The 19,247-nt window shown below is 52.5% G+C and overlaps 1 protein-coding gene across 1 annotated transcript; it reads left to right on the top strand.

Moving 5' to 3' along the window:
- Positions 1-354: 354 nt before the first annotated feature.
- Positions 355-2,053, top strand: NEUROD2 (neuronal differentiation 2). The gene has a single exon (XM_031469753.2). It carries the CDS (start codon positions 515-517, stop codon positions 1,661-1,663), a length of 1,149 nt encoding a protein of 382 aa, XP_031325613.1. The 5' UTR covers positions 355-514; the 3' UTR covers positions 1,664-2,053.
- Positions 2,054-19,247: the final 17,194 nt, after the last annotated feature.

The raw sequence follows: 19,247 nt of genomic DNA, 5'->3' as shown, positions 1-19,247 counted from the left end.
CAAATTGGATTAGGGAGCGTGGGGGTGAGAGCCACCGGAGGGTGGGGGAGCCGGGCAGAGGGGCCCGGGCCGCCGGAGCCGCGGAGTGGGGCAGCTGTCCCCACCGGCGGCCGCCCAGCCTTCCTCCACCGCCGAGAGAGAAGAGGCTTTCAGGGCGAGTGCACCGCCTCCCCAGGCGAAGAGATCTCTGTTCTCTAAAGCCCCTGCTCGGTCCCTGCCCAGACCTGTAGAAGGCCCGGCGTAGGGAGCGGCCCCTCGTTCAGGCGAGGGGTGGAGCCGGGCCCCAGCGTTGGGGAGAGAGCCTGGGCCGAGATCCTGGGCGAGCGGCTGGGGCAGGGTTGGGCCGGCTCAGGGTGGGGCAGGCAGAGGAGGTGGGCATCCGGGGCCCCCTGGGCAGGAACCCGCACTGGACTCGGGGGTGGAGGCGGGTTGAGGAGGGCGGCATGACCCCAGCGCGCCCCTCATTCTGTGCTCTCTCTCTCCCCTTCCCGCCTGCCGGGCGCCCTCAGGCACCATGCTGACCCGCCTGTTCAGCGAGCCCGGTCTCCTCTCGGACGTGCCCAAGTTCGCCAGCTGGGGCGACGGCGACGACGACGAGCCGAGGAGCGACAAGGGCGACGCGCCACCTCCACCTCCGCCTCCGCCAGGGCCGGGGGCTCCCGGGCCCGCCCGGGCCGCCAAGCCGGTCCCTCTCCGTGCAGACGAGGTGCCGGAGGCCGCGCTGGCCGAGGTCAAGGAGGAAGGCGAGCTGGGGGGCGAGGAGGAGGAGGAAGAGGAGGAGGAGGAAGGGCTGGACGAGGCAGAGGGCGAGCGGCCCAAGAAGCGCGGGCCCAAGAAACGCAAGATGACCAAGGCGCGCCTGGAGCGCTCCAAGCTGCGGCGGCAGAAGGCGAACGCGCGGGAGCGCAACCGCATGCACGACCTAAACGCGGCGCTGGACAACCTGCGGAAGGTGGTGCCCTGCTACTCCAAGACACAGAAGCTGTCCAAGATCGAGACGCTGCGCCTCGCCAAGAACTACATCTGGGCGCTCTCAGAGATCCTGCGCTCGGGCAAGCGGCCCGACCTGGTGTCCTACGTGCAGACGCTGTGCAAGGGCCTGTCGCAGCCCACCACCAACCTGGTGGCCGGCTGCCTGCAGCTCAACTCGCGCAACTTCCTCACGGAGCAGGGCGCCGACGGCACGGGCCGCTTCCACGGCTCGGGCGGCCCGTTTGCCATGCACCCCTACCCGTACCCGTGCTCGCGCCTGGCGGGCGCACAGTGCCAGGCGGCGGGCGGCCTGGGCGGCGGCGCAGCGCACGCCCTGCGGACCCACGGCTACTGCGCCGCCTACGAGACGCTGTATGCGGCGGCGGGCGGCGGCGGCGCGAGCCCGGACTACAACAGCTCCGAGTACGAGGGCCCGCTGAGCCCCCCGCTCTGTCTCAATGGCAACTTCTCGCTCAAGCAGGACTCGTCGCCCGACCACGAGAAGAGCTACCATTACTCTATGCACTACTCGGCGCTGCCCGGCTCGCGGCCCACGGGCCATGGGCTGGTCTTCGGCTCGTCGGCTGTGCGCGGGGGCGTCCACTCGGAGAATCTCTTGTCTTACGATATGCACCTTCACCACGACCGGGGCCCCATGTACGAGGAGCTCAATGCGTTTTTCCATAACTGAGACCTTGAGCCCGCCCCTTTCTTTTTCTTTTGCCTTTGCCCTCACCCCTGTCCCCAGCACCCCCGAGCGCAGGGGCATCCCCACCTACCCCGGCGCGGGGCGCGGGGAGCGGGCCGCCGGTCCTGCTGCTCTTCTGGGCAGCGAGGTCCTCTTACCTGTGGGTGGCCCGTCCCAGGGGCCTCGCTTTCCCCAGGGGACTCGCCTTCTCTCTCCCCAAGAGGTTCCCTCCTCCTCTTTCCCAGGGAGTACTTTAACAGGGACTCCTCTTCGGGAACTCCCTGGAGACCCCTCCGCCCTAATTCCCAATTCCTGCACTTAGGTTTCCTCCTCCCCTTTCCCCCTGCAGGCCCAAAGGTGTTGGTAAGGGGGCAGCTGAGCTGTGGGATACTGTTTCCCGTTATTATTATTATTATTATTATTATTATTATTATTATTATTATTATTATTATTATTATTATTATTATTATTAAACACCGAGCTGCCGAGGCAGAAAGGAGCAGGGTGCCCCCTCTTTCTTGTAGAGGGCAGAAGTCAGGGCGCCTGAGCCTGGACCTGGAAGCCCTTATCCCCACCCTTAGTCTCAGCATTCTGTGATTTTAATTTTGGCGGGAGGGAATGTGGATTGAGAGGAAAGAGAGAGGCCAAGACAATTTGTAACTAGAATCCATTTTTCCCTTTCCCCTTTTTTAAACAAACAAACAAACAAACATACAAAAAAAAAAAAAAGGCTAAGAGGCGACGGAGGCCAAACGCAGAGTCCGGATCGGAGAGAAAACGCAGTAAGAACTTTTAGAAGCAATAAAAGGCAAAAAATACTACTACCAATAATAAAAAAAGACACAAATATCTATGCAAGGAGGTTCTGACTGAGCCTAGCGGCCCGGCCCGGCCCCGGGATGCCCCTCCCGGCCCGCGGGCCGCGCCGCCCAAGCGCGGATCTGTGCACTTTGGTGAAGTGGGGGCCGACGCTGCCCCCTCCCCTCCCCAGGTTCTTACAATCAGAGACTCGGAGATTTGGGGCCCCAGTGCCACTGCCCTCCCCCGCCCCGTCCCCGTTGTGCGTCATACTGTTTTTAAAAAACCTGTTTCCAAATTTGTATGGAATGGCAAATTGTTGGGGGGGGTCGGTTTGGGGAGGGAGGGTTTGCATGAAAGACACACACGCACACCACACCGCACGCACACGCAGGCCCGGCGCGGGCGTCCGGGGGCAGAGGGAGAAGAGCCCGCCGGCCCCAGCTCCCCGCAGGCACCTATCCCTTCCCGGGACTAGGGTGGAGACCGAGTCCTAGGGAAAGCCCCGCCCCTGCCCGACTGTGCCTCGGTGGGCGCCAGGCGCCGGCGATATCCCGTGGCTGGTGGCTGGAGGCTGGAGAGGGGGTTTTGTCTGAGGCGTACTCTTGGCTCTGGTTGGCAGTTGGGCAGGGAGAGGGCTGAGGGCTCCTTCTGGAGGTTTCCCCAAAAAGGGGCAAAAGGAGAACCTCTCCCCACCGGAGGCAGGAGATGAGGCATCCAAACACACGATGCAAAAATGCAAACCCACAGGCGACACACACACGCACTCACCCACACGCTCACACGCAATTTTACCTTCCTCTTGTAGCGAAGATGAAACTCCCGTCGGACACCCGAAGTGCATTGCGTGTTTCTGTTCAGTTTAATGACGATTAATAAATATTTATGTAAATGAGATGCAAAGCCGAACCCGGTTTCTCACGGTGGCCTCCTTTCATTCCGGGGATTGAGCTGGGGCTCCAGGTGATAAAGAAACAGAGTCCAGTGACTGTACAGTGGCCAGGTAGAGGTACCCCCTGGACATTCCTGGGTGGGATTCCCTCACTGCAGACCCCCTCACACTCACCCACTGGGCACCGAAACAGCTACACCCGCTGCCTCTCCCAGACCTTACACAGACTTACACACACCCCAAGCACAAAGCATTGCACTAATCTCCCTACACTCCTTCAGTTCCCAAACACGCACATGCACCTCCTTTAAAAACAAAATATCTTTTCATCACTGAAAAATGACTGAGTTGGGAGTAGTCGGTCATTTTACGACCCTCTGCCCACTGTTGCAAAAAAACAAGCGTGCAGAGGTGAAGAGACAATCACTTGAGCCAGATAGGGCTGTTTTTAAATTTAAAAAACTATCAGGTTATGAGGATGAAATATTAGCGGAAGAAGTCTTTTCAGTCTTAAATGTGTGTTTCAGGGGAATCAGCCAGTTTTAGCCTCAGGAATGTTAAAATTTGTAGGGGTGTTGATGAAGTTGGAGGAAAACTCCAGAGCTCTGTGGGGTGGGAACTGAGTCTAGGAGCCCACCAGGTAGAGTGGAGTTTAGCCTAGCCATGAGCTTCCCCTGACAGGGCATCGAGAAGCCCTGTGGTCCACATCAAGACAAGCCCCTTCCTGCCTGGTGCAGCTCCCGAAAGAGGGAAGCCCTCAACATAGGCAGACAGAGAAAGGGCACAGCGGAGGATCCTCTCTCAGGCAAGGTAACCTCACAGTTCTTTCTCCAGCCCTCGGGGGCAGAGGGAGCTCTGAGCTGACTTCCCTGAAAGAACCCCTCCCCCCAAGACAGCAGTACCCACTAGACCCCTGGAGTATTTGGAGAGGCGTCTAAGTCCCAAAAAGCCCCTCCCCATCCCAAAGCCTGAACACACTGAGAAGTACCAGGACTGGGCTGTTTCTGATGCTGCGTACTTAAACTATTTTTTTTTCCCGAAAACACTTCTGCTCATTTTAGGGCTGAAATGGGGGTTGTAGTGTTGAGTTTGGGGCTTAAGGTCAGGCATGCTGAGATTTTGAAAAGTTGGATCTAAGATCCCAAAATGAGAGCACCCTGACAGAAGGGGGAAAGGGAAAGGTAGTTGAAGGACTCCCTAAATACGAATGGGGGGTGGATTGAATTATACTCTCTGCCCTTGAGCTCAGCGGCTCGCCTAAATGACTACTCCAGTAGAGACATTGCTTTCCCTCCTCCACCCCAGGCTGGCTGAGGGCGGAGCTGGGACCGGGCCGGGAGCTGTCCGCTCCCGGGTGCTGACTCTCGCCTAGCCTTGTGCTTTCCAGCCCCAGAGAGAGGCTGAGCTTGCCTGGCCCTGGGGAGAGACGCGCAGTGTGAGACCCTTCCCAACGCCCAGCCTGTTGAAATTTTGGGCGGAATTCTTCCGCAGTTTTTGGAGAATTTCACTGGAGTCCTTTCAAGATTTCATTGCCTTCTCTGGAATTCTCATAAGATCGCTTCCCTAGTGTGAGATTAAGAACTGCACCCTTCATTCCAAGGATTTGCTCCTGGCGATGGCCTAAGGGAATCTTATAGACCTCTAAATCACCCCTATTCTTGAGAGAAAGAAGTTGACCCACCTTCAATCTCCCTCAATTCTTGCGTGGAGTATAGAGTAAGATGCTCGCCTCAGACCCAAATCTGAGGGAATCTGGTCTGCTCATGGCATGGGGTACGGCCTGACAGGGAAAACTGGAGAGGAAAAGAACTTGGTACACATCCTGAGGCCTGAGTCTTATCATGCCCTAAGAGCAAAGTTAATTGGGCTTCTGTCCCACTCAGCTGGCTTCCCAGAACCCGTTCTGAAGTCCTGGACTGGGCAGCATCCAAGTAGCTTGGGGCTGGAAGCAAAAGACCCCTCCATGTGGCTCCCCTGGCCAGACCACAGACCCCTGTGCTTTGCTCTTCAGGCTGCTCCACCCTGCTTGATTACGCTTTTGAAGGTGGATTCTAGCCCATTTCCAAGGATGCTGGTGACTCTTGGCCAAGGTGTCTGTGGTCACTTTGGGCGGTCGGGGTGCCCGGGCCCCTTTTGGGGCGGGTATCCCCAGCGCCTCTGCTTCTGGTGAATCTCGAATCCTCATAAGCCTTTCCTTTTCCAGTTCCTGACCCTTCCCCCACACTCTCTGCACTCTGGCTGCGCTCTGTCCTCCCATCAGCCTCCTACCCAACACTCAACTTCCCTGGCGAGATGGTGAGATGAGCAGGAGAAGAAGATGTGCGTGGACACACGGCCCCAAACTCCCCCTTGCAGTTTATTCTCTCTTGCTGGCTTTCCCGCTTGCGCGTACACACACAGAGAAGCTCCAGGAACAGAAGGAGGTGTGTTTGTAGGGGGCAAAAAGGGGCCAGAGCGGTGGGAAGGAGAGGGCAGAGGGAGAAGTCACAGAGAGAACGCCCTCCTTGCCCTAGCCTGAGCAGTGGGATCTCCAAGCATGAACCAGCCATTTCAGCTCAACTCCTGGGCTGCAGAACCAAAGGCGGAGCCGAGATCAGTCAGGAGGGCATTCTCTCCATGATTTTCCTGCCCCTAGCCTTTCAAAGACCAGAGTTTGGAAATGACTGGGAAATAGAGATGTCTCTGAGTCCAGGTCATTTGTAGATAAGGGGGGAAAGGGAGGAAAAGCACTTCTACTCCTCTTGTCTCATTTAACTCTATTCCAACCAGGATCTGGACAGTTAGCCCCTGATCCCCAGTGAACCTCCAGTGGACCCCCAGCTCTGATTTCATCACCCAGAGGGACAGCCCAGAAAATCGCTGAGTACAATCCAGAGAAACCGAGACCCATTGGAGTTAGCGACAGGGAAACCCTGACATTCTGTAAACTCCGCTGGCTTATGTTTACATCTTTTCCCCTTTTATAGGAAAGTCCAGAAACCAGTAGATACAAGAATCTTGAGGAGAGGTCAGAGATTTAATTCCCTCTTGAGTGACATTTTCTTCCTCCTCTTCCCTAGAATCTTTAACCCCGAGTTGCCTGCTCCTTGGAGGAATCTGTTGACTTAAGAGAACACTCAGACTGAGAGATATTTCTAAATTCCACAGTTTAATTCTCAAGGAAGGTGCAAAGAAAGAGATGGTGCATGCCAGGCCTGATCAGCCTTGACTTCCACCTTCATTTCCGAGCCCTCAATGTGAATCCAGAAGTCAGCCCAGGATTCCACACCTGAACTGCCCCTACGTGCTCAAAGGAGAAAGCTTCTTTTTGCAAGATGTGAGAGGTGGCAAAAGTCTTGGCTTTCACAACAGGCTTCCCAGCTCACAGCCTCAGACAGTGTCACTTTTCTTTTCTTTAGGGCTAGATGCTCAGGCACTGGCCACAGGCCTGGAGAGAAGGTGAAGACCTGGGTTGTGAGAAATCTTGAAACTCTACTCCTTTTCCAAATCCTGAAGTAATTTCTGCCTTTCTGTTCAGCATCTTCTAAAATTCTAGACAGTTTTCCTGGTTAAGAAGTGGTAAGAAAGGGCACAGACACCTCGGGAAGGCTGTTTTGCTCTCTGGAATTTTCTCCACCCTAAAGCACTAGGATAGGAGCATGCCGCCCTCCTGAAAGTGCCAGCAGGAGAAGGCCCAGATCAAGGCTAGGCTCCCAGGCAGAAGGGCAATGGATTTCTGGGGAGAGATGCCAGGGGCTGAGGGCCTCAGCCCCCTAGTGTGGGGAGTGGAAGCTGGGGTGCTCAGAGCAGGAAAAGGTGAGGGAACCCCCAGTTGCTGGCTGTGCCGAGGGAGTTAGGTAGAGACCCTGCCCAGATATGAGCCCTGGTATGGCTCTGGCGCTGCCAACTCGCTTGCCCTCTCCAGCGCAGGAACCCAGCGCGGTCTTCCAGGACTTGACTAAGGCTGCAGGGTTCCCAAGTCGAGTGTGTATCTGGTGGTCGGTTATTCGAACCTTTCTTTCGGCTTCTCTCCACCTCTGTCTGTGTCTCATTCCTCTTTTCGGAATTAATTGAATTAGGAACGGGTCTTTCCGGGGCGCTTCCACTTCTCGCCCGAGGCTGCGCTAGCCAGGAGGCCAAGGCTGCGAGGTCAGCTCCCACCCGGGCTGAGGGAGCCCCCAAGCCCCTTCGGGGACCCGCGTGCCAGTTCTTACCCTCAGCCAAGTCTTCGCCAAGGGCACAGCTGGGCGGGGTCTGGGCAGTCCGCCCGGCTTGGGACATCTGTTCTCGCCAGAGTTGCATTAAAGGCGAGAGGTGGGGGTAGGGGGGGCTCAGAAACAACCCCTCAGTTCTGAGCCGATGCCTGCTTTCTCGACGACCGTAGGCGGAGGCGTCAGGGAACACCGGACTCACAAAGTTCTTTCTTTCCCCTTGGGAAAAGTGAGAGAATTGGTGTGGGGCAAGTGGGGCTTTCTCTCTTGTCTTCATCTCTCCCGCTCCCTAATCAGATGCTACAACCAGCCTCATTGTTGGAGGGCAACTGGGTACTCCTGCCCCGCGGGAGCTGCCTGGGAGCTCCCCGGGGGCCTCGGCGCCCAGGATACCGCAGAGGCTGCGGGACGGCCAAACGCGGAACGGATCCCGCTTGCAGCGAACTAGCGCTCGGCTAGGCTCTGAGGCAGAGGCCGGGGCGCAGCGCCGGGGGTGGGTTAAAAACAATTCAATTAAAACATCGAAAACATTCGGGTTTATTTTGGGGGGAGGGTGGGGTTTTTTTAATCTGAGAAGAACCACACAGCCCGTAAACAAAATCAAAACAAAATCCTTAACTACTGATCATTTTGTAGAAAAAGACAGAAAAATTCCTTAGACACGTCTCCCTTGGTGCCGCCACGAAAAAAAGCTCCCGGCTGGCCAAGCCCGGCGCCTGGACACCCCTTCACCACCCCAGCGCCCTGGCGCCGAGCCCAGGTCGCCCCCTGCCCACCCTTCGCTCGCGCGTTGGTGCCAGTCTGTGCCACTCAGCCGGTGCCCGGTGCCCGGTGCCAGGCGCGGGGGGAAAGCGGGGAGGAGCCGAAGCTCCAGCTTAAATTCCATGGCATCTGTTCATTATTATACAGTGAGGATTTTTATATGGACAGCTAAATTAAAGACAGATTTTTGCCAGAATTGCAGATCCCATAAAAATGATGACACAGGATGGGGGCTTTTTCTTTAAAAAAGGAAAAAGAAAGAAAGATTAAAAAACACAACCCAACAAACCACAACCCAAACCCCTCTGTGCCCCTCTCTTCCGACATTATCGAGTTTCTTTGCCCCCTTTGCCTGCCTCTTCTTCTGCCACCAGCACCGGTTGCCCAGGGAGAACCAAACCCCAGCAGCTCTTCATGCCCATCCTGCTCACAGATGCCCAGTAACCAGCCAGCTCGCTCCCACAGCCGCGGGGCGGGCAGAGATGGGATAGCCAGGTCAGGTGTGGAGGGTCAGGATGGGAGCTGGGAAAGAGCACCAGGAAGGGGCTGGAGTCAGGGGGCCTGACTTTTCCATATAACTAGTTCAAAGGGCAGGCTGCAGTTTTGGCTGTTTGCCAAGGCACGTGGGGCCCTCCATTCCAGGGCTCCAGAGTGCACCACCCGCTTTCCCCTCTCTAATGAAGGCAATCCAAGGACTGGGCACTGGGCACAATTTACCCAGGAGCAGGAGTTCTGGAATTTTGAATTTCAGAGATTCTAGAAGACTGGAACTTACACCTTGGTGATATTCTAGAACTTGCAGGGATTCAGGAATACTGGGTCAGGGAGGCTCTGGTTGCAACAACTCTAGCTGCAAAGATTTAATGTTCGGGACAGTGTTGTAGAGTCCTGGGGTGAGACTGAAAAAGTCTGGGCAGGCAATCATGGGAGGATGGAAGGAGTGAGGGCCACTTTCAGGGGTTCAGATATGTCCTCCCAAATTAGTGGGAACCTTTCTTATTTTTCTTTCATCTATTTTTTTTTTCAGGGAAGAAAAATAAAAACCGGTGGAGTTCTGTGTCCTCTAGACAATTGTGCTGTCTGTGTCTGTCTGTAACTGTCTGTGTGGCTGTCTGCTCATCTCCCTCAGATTTGGAGCTGACAGAATTCATATCAGAAGAGTGAACGCAGGGACATCTGTGTGCGGAATGACTGTGCCTACTCGAACCTGCCAATCGCTTCTGGCACGAGCTGGGTAACAAATGCCTGTTACCTCGGAATGCTGGCGGGTGGGGGTGGGGTGGGGGAGGGCGCCTGGCACCACCGGGCTGTCAAGTCCTGCCAAGGACCCCTCCTGCCCTCCGCGGGTCCCGCCCCCTTCCTCGAGTTGTGGGTCCACGGAATTGGATTGTTCATTAATTAGCAGTGATTAGAAAATTTGGGTGTCTCTTAGCCCGGCCGGACCGGTCTCCTCGGCCTCCCTAATCTCGAGTCCAGCTCCCTTCCTGCCCTCCCTCCACGTTCTCTGGATTAACTCCGGGTTTTTACTGAGGGCAGGCAGGCGGCCAGTTGGGGGTGGGGTGGCTCACGGAATGCAGGGAAAGGGGTCTCTGGAGGGAAGAATTCCGCCGAAGTTGCCAGGAGGAGTTTCTGTCGCGAAGTAAGAGGTTCTGCGTGGAGGGTTTGCATAGACGCGGCTGGGCTGTAGGATAGGGCACAGAGACTGGTGATCGCGGACAGAGACAGAAGAGAGAGCTAAAGAGATGCGGCAGAAGGGAAGGCAAGAGGCCGGAGCAGCGCTGACCCCGTTCCCTCCGCGCCAGGAGCCTCTGGGACTCGGCCTAGCCCGCTGCCGAGACCCCGCGGGCCTCCGCCGCCCCTTGACCCAGGTCTCCGGCTCGCTCCCTGATCCATCAGCCGGTTCTGCTGCTGGAGGTGGCGGAGGGGGAGGGCGCCACGCCACAGCCGGTGCCAGCTTGGGGGGTTGGGGGCTGGTTACTGCGAGGAGGGGCGGAGAGCACATCTAAAATTCCGAGACATCTGTTCACCCAGGGAGGAGACACCGGGCGCAAGAAGGCTGGGCGCCCCCAACTCGCCAGCTCTGCCCGCGGTTCCAGGGGCGAGACTCCCAACACCCACCTCTAAGCCAAGTCCCTACCCTCAACTACCAACGCTGGCCTGCGGAGGAGGCAGAGGGGGCGCCAAGCAAGAAATCGGGCTGGGGTTGTGGAATTCGCAAGCTGCTGTCCTACTGGCGGTTCCTTAGAAGTGGGGAATCAGGGCCCAGGGGAGGGTGGAGATCCTGAAAAGGAAGATGTGGAGGGGTATCTGTAAGAATAGATCTCCCCAAAGCACCCACAGACACCCCTACACACATATACACATACATATACACACAGACTCAGAGATCATAAACACTCAGATATAAATGCACCCATTCCTATAAACACACATAACTGGCCCTCTTCATATTCAATCACTTATTCAGTCAAGTAGTTTTATGGATTCTTGGTCTGTGGTGGGCCTGGGTTAGATACTGGGGACATAACTTCTCACCTACCAAGAGCCGTAAGCACATTCAGATACTCAAATGCACAGACCCACGCACTGCCCTCATATTCACACAGATTCTGTTCTTAGTGGGAGGGGGACCTGGAGGGACGAAGTTCTTGTGGCTGTTCCATCCTCCTCATTGTAAGCAGCTCTCCCAGGGGAACCTCGGAGAGGGTCTAGAAGCCCCAACGGGGGTCTCTGGACCCACTGTCAGCCTCGTATCATCTTCTTACCTACTCTTTATTGGTGGGAGCTGCTGTCCCCAGGTTTTGCCTGAACGAGCTCCAACCCCATATCCCATCAGGCCTTGATGACCACGTCTCTCTTTTCCTTGCCTTGGCCTGGCACCTGCCCCTCCACTAGGGCTGCCCTAGCTGGGCCGACAGAGGCCAGGCCTCTCAGCTGGGAAATGTCCATGTGGTTGCTACTTAAAAACTGATTTATGAGGCCGTGGCGGCTGCGGAGGCTTGGCCTGCGGTCCTGGTAGTAATCAAGGGCATATGCCCATCTCGCCTGGCACTGCCCAGCTTGTGAGCCCAGCCCTGGCCTCTGCTCTCCTGCTGGGAAGGGAGAGGCATAAAAGGTACAAAGTCTTTCTCTTCAAGCCATCTCTCCCTCCTCCACTCTCTTCCTTTTCTTCCTCCTCTTCTTCCCTTTCCTCTTTCCCTCCTCCCTTCATCCCTCCTCCTTCCCCTCCTCCCTTTCTCTTCCTTCTCTCCCAAGTGGCACGGACCAGCCTGTGTGCCGGGCTGGCGCTCACAGCTGCAGCCCATCTGCTATGATTGAATGGTGACAGTGATGAGACAGGAGCTGGGGGGAATGGGAGGACATGGGGGCTGCCCTGCCACCCCTAACCCCTCCTTGTGCCAGCTTCCACATGCTTCCTTGACCTCCAGAATGAGACCATCCATTTGGCCTGTACAAGGTGGGGAAATCCCACCCCTCTAAGTAGTGAGGGAATTCCTTTTCCCCCAACTAGATTTCTGAGAAGAAAGAAGGGGACAAGAAAGAAACAGAGGGGTAAGAAGAAAAAAGGGGAAGGGATTGGGATTGGGAGAGCAGTCAGGAAGAAATGACCCACGTGTCCACATCATACAGGCCTGAGCAAGCCTGGGGCACCAGCACTGAACAGGGTGGAGTGTGAGGCTGCAGTCTGGTCAGAGAGGCACGGATTTAGGTCCAGGGTCCAGCTTTTTCAGGAATCCAGGAAAACATCCTTAATAGCCCCTCATGGGCATCCTGTTCCCTAGACCAGGGGGTTCCCCCTCTGTATCCCAGAAAACTTCCTAGCTCCTTCTCCTTAGGAGTAAACTTGAAAGGCTGGGACATCATAGTCCTCCATGGTGCCCAAAGGTTGGACCTGAAACTATAGCAAAAAAAAAAGTCTAGTTAAACAGGAAAGATTTCTCAACTGATCCTAGTGCAAGACCAAGATAAAACAACAATAACAACAACCTGGAAACTAACAGATATTTGGAACTTATTGTGTATCAGTAACTGACTTAACCATTATGTATGAGCTGATAATCATCTCAACCACATTGTGAGATTGGTACTCTCATTACAACTATACTACAGATAAGGACACTGGGGCGCATATGCCCAGCTTGTATCTTAGGCTTGGCTTCTACTCTTTTGATAAGAATAAGAGAATAATTAGGAGGTGCAAAAATTTTTAGGACATCCAATATCCCTTCTTTTCTGCTTACTCTTCTTCTGCCTCTCTTCTTCCTCTGCCTGCTCCTCACCATCAGTCTCCAGTGAACACCCACACATGTGGCTTTCTCTTCCTGCCACTGCCCACATGCACATAGGTGGAAACACCACCAAGGAGACACACACTCTTCCCATTCCACCCACGAAACCACACACACACACACACACACACACACAGATTTGATTGCATCTGACTCCACCAATCCTCTTTGCTGGGGCAGCTGCTCTTCACATCCATAGTCCTGTCCCATGGGATCTTTCTGCCTGAAGCTCTGGGTGAAGGATGCCATTGTGAACAGCTGCAGGACCAGGCTGGACTTCCAGTCTAATCTGGGCCCCCAAGGAGCTTGAGGGAAGCAATTTGCTCCACCTGCCCTTTCCCTGGACACCAGAATCTGTCAGGGTCATTCATGCCCTCTCTCACTCCTGCCATCTGCATCTCCACCCTCTTCCTTCCTTTTTCTCCAGGCTCTCTCCTCTTCCTTCTTTCATCCTTCTGTCCATCTTCACAACTCTTTCTCTTTCTCTTTCCCTTTCTTCTTTTTTTCTCTCTCATCTCCCCCGTTCTCCCACCTTGCCTAGTTATCTGATAAGCCTTTTGGTCCTTGAAACCCTCCCCTCCCAGTCAGGGCAGTGGGCATTACTCATGTTCCATAAATTTCACAACTAAGAGGCTGCTGGTGGGAGATCCATCCCTCCTAGGCAATCCCACCAGAGGGAAGCTTTTATCTCAAGAGAGGGAGATAGGAGCCCATAATCCAATCTTGTGGATAAACATTAAGCAGTCACTAAATCCTTGCAATCCCCAGAACAAATCCAGATCAACATTGTTGTCCACTTGCCCAACACAAATTAGGATAAGAAATCAGGTGGGGAGTTATTTGCAGGGTCATTATAGGGCTTACCTGGCATTTGTTTCCTTCCTCTACTATTTTAAGGTTCTCTGTAAGGTCAAAAATACACCTGGAAAAGGACAACTGGAGGTCAACAGAAACCACACATCCAGGGTCCTTCACCTGCCATTTTACCCTTACCAAACTCTTCCCATTCTTGGCTTTGAAAGGCAAAGATAGATAAATCCTTGAGCCTGATCCTGCACTTGGGCAGGAATGGGGGCTGAGTTCACCTTTTGTCATCACTTCCCTCTCCTAGTCCCAGTGTTCAGGCATTCTTTGATACTCCTGGTATCTTTTAATCTGTCCCTGTCCCTGTCTCTTCCTCTGTCTCTCATCTGTGGATTTCTCCCTCCCTTATCTGCTCTATCCTCCATTCCTTCTTTTCTTGATCACCACCTATCCCAGGACTCCCTCCATATCTTCCCGTTTGGTCCTTCTGTAAGGAGGTCTGCCTGACTTCAGCACCACGGACAGAGACACACCGTGGGTTTGCCTTACTAACCCGAGGGTCAGGAAACTAGCAGGTCTACTGCCAGGATCTGTGCAAGTGGTGACTGCCCACAAATTTCTTTGGGCGTGTCCGAATGTGCGTGTATGAGTATGTCAGTGTACCCAAGCCTTTTGTGAACGCCTGTGTCTGTGCCTCTCTGGGGCACACGCCTGTGGGCGTCTCCGAGTGCATCTGTGTGTTTGTTACTGTCTGTGCTGTGTCCCCGCCTGCTCCCCGTGTCCCTGGCTGAGAAAGGGGATGGGATGGGGACGCTCCGTTCTGGAGGTGGGGGAGGCAGCGGGTGGCTTAGTATCCCAGCCGGGCCTGGGGGCGTCATCTTTGCCCAGATATGCGCCAGGCACCATGTGGCATGTGTGCCAGCCGGCACAGGCTGAGGGCATTCTGCCCAGCATGGGGGAAGGGGGGTGCAGAGAGCTGAAGGCAGACAAGAAGAGGTGAGAAACTGAGCTTAGAACTCAACTCTGGGACCAGGCCCTTTCCATCTGCATGAACTCCACCCACAGGCACAGGTATGAAGAAATGTGCAAGTTATTTGCCTTTGTAGGGGTGCAGACAACCAGATAACTACCTCACACACACATATATTCTGAGGAAAATGCATGAGAAGCAGGCTTATCCTGGCTTGTGCAAGTGTGCAAATCACCATACCAGTTCCTTCACAAATGTACACACACATACACAAACACCTAAGTCATTCTCAGAAAGCGGACGAGGCAAGAATCACAGAATAGGACCCTTTATCATGTGGGTGGGCACTTCCCTCCAGTGATACAAGGCCACCACTTAAAGGGTCTTGTAGCTCCTACAACTCTTCCTTTCCCAACAAATGGGCATATTTCCCTTGTAGAGTGCAGGCCCTGGGGTTACCATCACAGGTGCCTGCCCTCTGCACCCAGGTAAGTCTGGGAGGATAATGCTGCTTCTGTGCTTCATTTGGGACAGAATGAGTGAGGGGAAGGGGAAAGACATCCAAATGGCTCCCTTCCATCACTCATGCAGTCCTCATCCCCCAACCCCCAAGAGTTTGCCTTTGTGAGGGGTTAGACAACCAGATAACTGGAGACAATCCTAGATTTCTCTTTCCAATCTCAATACTAACTGGCTGTGTGACCCTGGGAAGGTTATTTCTCAGTGAGATTTATATATGACAATTTATGTAAAGGGCTTAGCTCCAGAGAGTTGTCATTAAGTGGTCACTATTAGTATTGTTATATTAATACAATGGACAGAATAGTTAACTAGATTGGATGAAATAATGTAGATAAAGCTTCCACCACAGAGTCTGACCCATAGTGAGTGCTCAATGCATACAAGTATAGTATGAATTTAGTGGTAGAATTTGAGGAATTTAGGCAGTTAAAAAGGAGTTGAGAATGATAGTATTCTCTCTCCAAACTTGAGAGGCATGCACTCCCAAGTGCAGAAGGAGGAATGAAGTTAGATGTGCAAAAAAGCTGACAGGTGAGCTGGGAAGCTACAGAGTCAGGTGGTAAGAGGGAATTCCCTGAGGTGGGGCACACAGATCTCTGTCCTTCAGGGCCAGGGAAGCCTCTAGAGGGTCTCCATTCCAAGTCTTTGTCCACATATTTTTCCACTTGTTTCTTCTCCTGGCTTCCCCATCAATAAATGGCAGCACCCAGTTAGTTGCTCAAGCCAGAAACCTGTAAGTCATCCTCAAGTTCTCCCTACCTCTTACTCTCCATATAGACTCTCACCAAGAACCAATGATGTACCCAAGTCCAGACTCTTCTCTCCTTTTTCAATGCCCCTCCCCTAAGCCAGGTCACATCATCTCTCATCTGAGTCTCTCCTCTGGCCTCCCAACTTACCCCACTGCAATCCATTCTCTCACAGCAGCTGGGGTAATCTTTTAAATGTATAAGCCAGGCCTTTCATTCCCTGTTTTAAAACTCTGCAGTGACTTCCTTAGCATATAGGATAAAATCCAAACTCCTTACCAGCTTGGTCTGGTTTCTGTTTCCCTCCCCAGTGTCATTTTCTGCCTCTTCCACTCCGTCTCCATTCTCCAGGCTCATTGGCATTCCTTTCCACTCTGCAAACACTGGAAAGATCACCTTCCTACCCTAGGGGTTGAGCTGTTTCTTGGTCCAACCAATCCTCTTGCCTCACTCCCTCTCTTTTCATGGCTGGCTCCTTTTCACCCTTCAAATCTCAGTTTGTTCCTTCACTGCCGGGGGAAACCTTTTCTGATGCCCTTATCCAAAGTGGCCCCCTGGTTATTCTCTGGTTCTGCATTCTGTTATTTCCTTTGCAGCACTCTACTTAACGTTGATATGGGTTTTGTCTGCCTCTCCTATTGGTCTGTATGCTCTCTGAGGACAGGAGTGTAGTATTTGTTCTGTTCCCTTGGCAACTTCTGGGTGCAGCATGGAGTAGGTAGTTAGCCACTGTGTTTGAATGGTTGAATTGATGAGTGCTTTGACATCTTTGAGATGGGGTGGGGGGGGGGAGTGGGAAGGGCAAGCAGGTCCTGTAGCCTGGGCTCCAACCTGCCCCTTTAGGGGTCTGTTTCATCTCTCTTTCTTCCTCTCAGGAGGCCTGTCTGCTGGCAGCCTCCTAATTATATTTTACTTGACTATAAATCTTTTTGTTAAATGTAATTGAAAAATACACCTATCGAATCATCACATTAACCTAGCATCCACTCTGAGGCAGTAATTAAAGGCTTCCTAGAATCTCCCACTGGCTTGGGAAGAACTGGCTCAGAGATTATCCTCTGCCAATCTCAAATGTACCAGCATCAGCCTTTCTGCCCCCAGAGAAGGTGGAGGCACAGGACCCACCCTGCCCATGGTTCAGGTTCATGGGGGATGAGTAGGATGAGTATGCTTTCCCACTACTCTCCCCACTGCAGGGCTCAGACAGCTGGGAGCAACGCCCAGACCCCAGCCCAGCACTCCCTCTGGGGCCTGAGGTCTGCAATATCCCACCTCCTCATTCTCTCCTGGGCTGCTGGCTTAGAGGTGTATCAGGTGGAAGGTCAGGAAGGAAGGGGAAAGAAAAGGAACAAATGCTCTCCTAGCACTTTAAATGAGTCAGGTCTGTCCCACTCAGTCTTTGCAGCTCCCTAAAGACAGGCTGAGGAAACTGATGCTGCAAGAGGTTCTGCAATATGGTAGAGTTACAATCCAAATTAAAAGGCCAGGCTCTCAGAACCTAATTTAAAAATATGGCCTCCTTTCAGAGTCCTGGTGCTGTTCTTGGTGACTGGTGCCCTCTGGCTAGCCCTTCTCCTTTTCCAGGACTCTAGTTCCTCAACTGTGGTTCTGGTTTCCTAAGTCCAAAACTCTGGAGTCATCCTTGGCAATGCTCTTTTATATCCCGCACCAGATTCAAAAGCAAATCTGTCTGCTCTTCCTCCAAAATAAATCCAGAATCTGAGCACTTCTCATCCCCTCACAGCAACCACCCTGGTCCAAGCCACTGTCCCCTTTCTCTTGGATGAATATACATTCTGCCCTTTGTTCCTTTTAGTCTCTTTTTGGTGTGGCAGCCAGAGTGATTATTTATTGATTTGTTTTTTATTTGAGATACAGTTTCATACAATATTATGTTGGTTTAAAAGAGTGGTTTTTAAAAATAGCTTTATTAAGACATAATTCACTTATTTCAGATGTACAAGTCAATGGCTTTTTAGTATATTTATAGAGCTGTGTGACCATCACCACAATCAATTCTAAACATTTTCATCACCCCAAAAAGAAACTCATACCCATTAGCAGTCACTCCCCCACACCTTGTAGTCCCTAGGCAACCAAAACATCACCTTCTCTAACAGCTTTTCCTGGCTACCATATCCAGAACTGCACCTCCTTTCCCTCTCCTCCTTCACTTTGTTTTTCTCTTTAATACATACTGCCATCTAACATACTATGTTTGTTACACATTTATTATTTTCTTGTCTAGTTTCCCCACCCCACATCATACACAAGCTCCACACAAGGTGGTGGCTTTATTTATAGTAGAATTCCTAGCACCTAGGACAGGACCAGGTACATAGTAGGTGCTCAGTAAACAGATGTTGCATGGATACATGAATAAACTCAATAATAAAGGTATTGAGATCAGGGATCTCAAAAGTGGCATCCATTCTCCAGCAGTTGGCAATGAAGACCTATCCTGGGGTCCAGCTTTCAGATGTCTGGATTTCCCTGCCTCTTCACTCTTTCCTGTTGGTCTTCATTTCCTTCCTGTTTCAGACACATGTTCCTCTCACCTCCACCCTGTGGGAAATCCTTAACACCAACTCCCTAACCTGTAGACCTGATCCTCCTTCTTCTCTCCTGTTCTGACCAACCCCTGACTCTTCCCTACTCTTAGCTTTCAGACTCAACCCTAGAGAACATCAAATGACAGTCTTTGGTAGGCTATTGGAAGATTGGTCATTTCACTGCTTGAGTCCCCCAAGAATGATAAGCCCTCCAGTAAATGTTCACTTACTGTGCGTACAACTTGGACCAGGCCCTGAGTTGAGTACTTTGGACCAGTGCTGTCTTTTAGAACTTTCTACAATGATGGAAGTGTTCAATTTCTGTTCTGTGCAATATGGTAGTCACTAGCCAATGTGAGGTTATTAAGCACTTGAACTGTGGCTAAATATGACTGATGAAATAAAGTTTAAATTTTATTTAATGTAAATTAATTTAAATTTAAATAGCTACATGTGGCTTCTAGTTGGGCAATGCAGGTTTAGACATTGTTTTATTTAACCTTTATAATTATCTCAAGGAGTAGGTACAATTGTCACCGTTTTTTTTCTTTTTTGTTTTGTTTTGTTTTTCTTAACTTCTTTGATTATCTCGTATTCTACAGATGAAGAAGAGTAGCTAATCAGGATGAGAATCCAGGTTTGGTGGTTTCTGGAACCAACTGAGGAGCTCTTTTAGGGCTTGGGATATGAGTTATGTATGTATGGAGGGCACAGAATGACAGTCATTCATTTTTTCATTCAACAAGACTTCAATGAACCTCCTCTGCCAAAGACTGGGGATAAACCCACAAATCTTCAATTGAATACCTCCTGGGACACATTTTTGTTCCCATTTGACAGATGAGAAAACTGAGACTCAGCCAGATTTAGCAACCTGATCTCCCTGCTCTCTGCTTCTTCTCTTGATTCACCCCTACTCCCCTCCCTAGGGTACTCCTCCTATAGGAGCAACAGTGATCCTTGGAAATATTTGTCTGAGCATATTTTCCCTCCATTGGAAATTTGACCAGGGCTCCCCACTTTATTCCCAGAGAAAAGCCAAAGTCTGTATAAAGGGTT

This window comes from Camelus dromedarius, chromosome 16 (genome assembly GCF_036321535.1).
Source record: "Camelus dromedarius isolate mCamDro1 chromosome 16, mCamDro1.pat, whole genome shotgun sequence".
NCBI classification, from domain to species: Eukaryota; Metazoa; Chordata; class Mammalia; order Artiodactyla; family Camelidae; genus Camelus; species Camelus dromedarius.
This window is presented reverse-complemented; position numbering and strand designations above follow the sequence as displayed.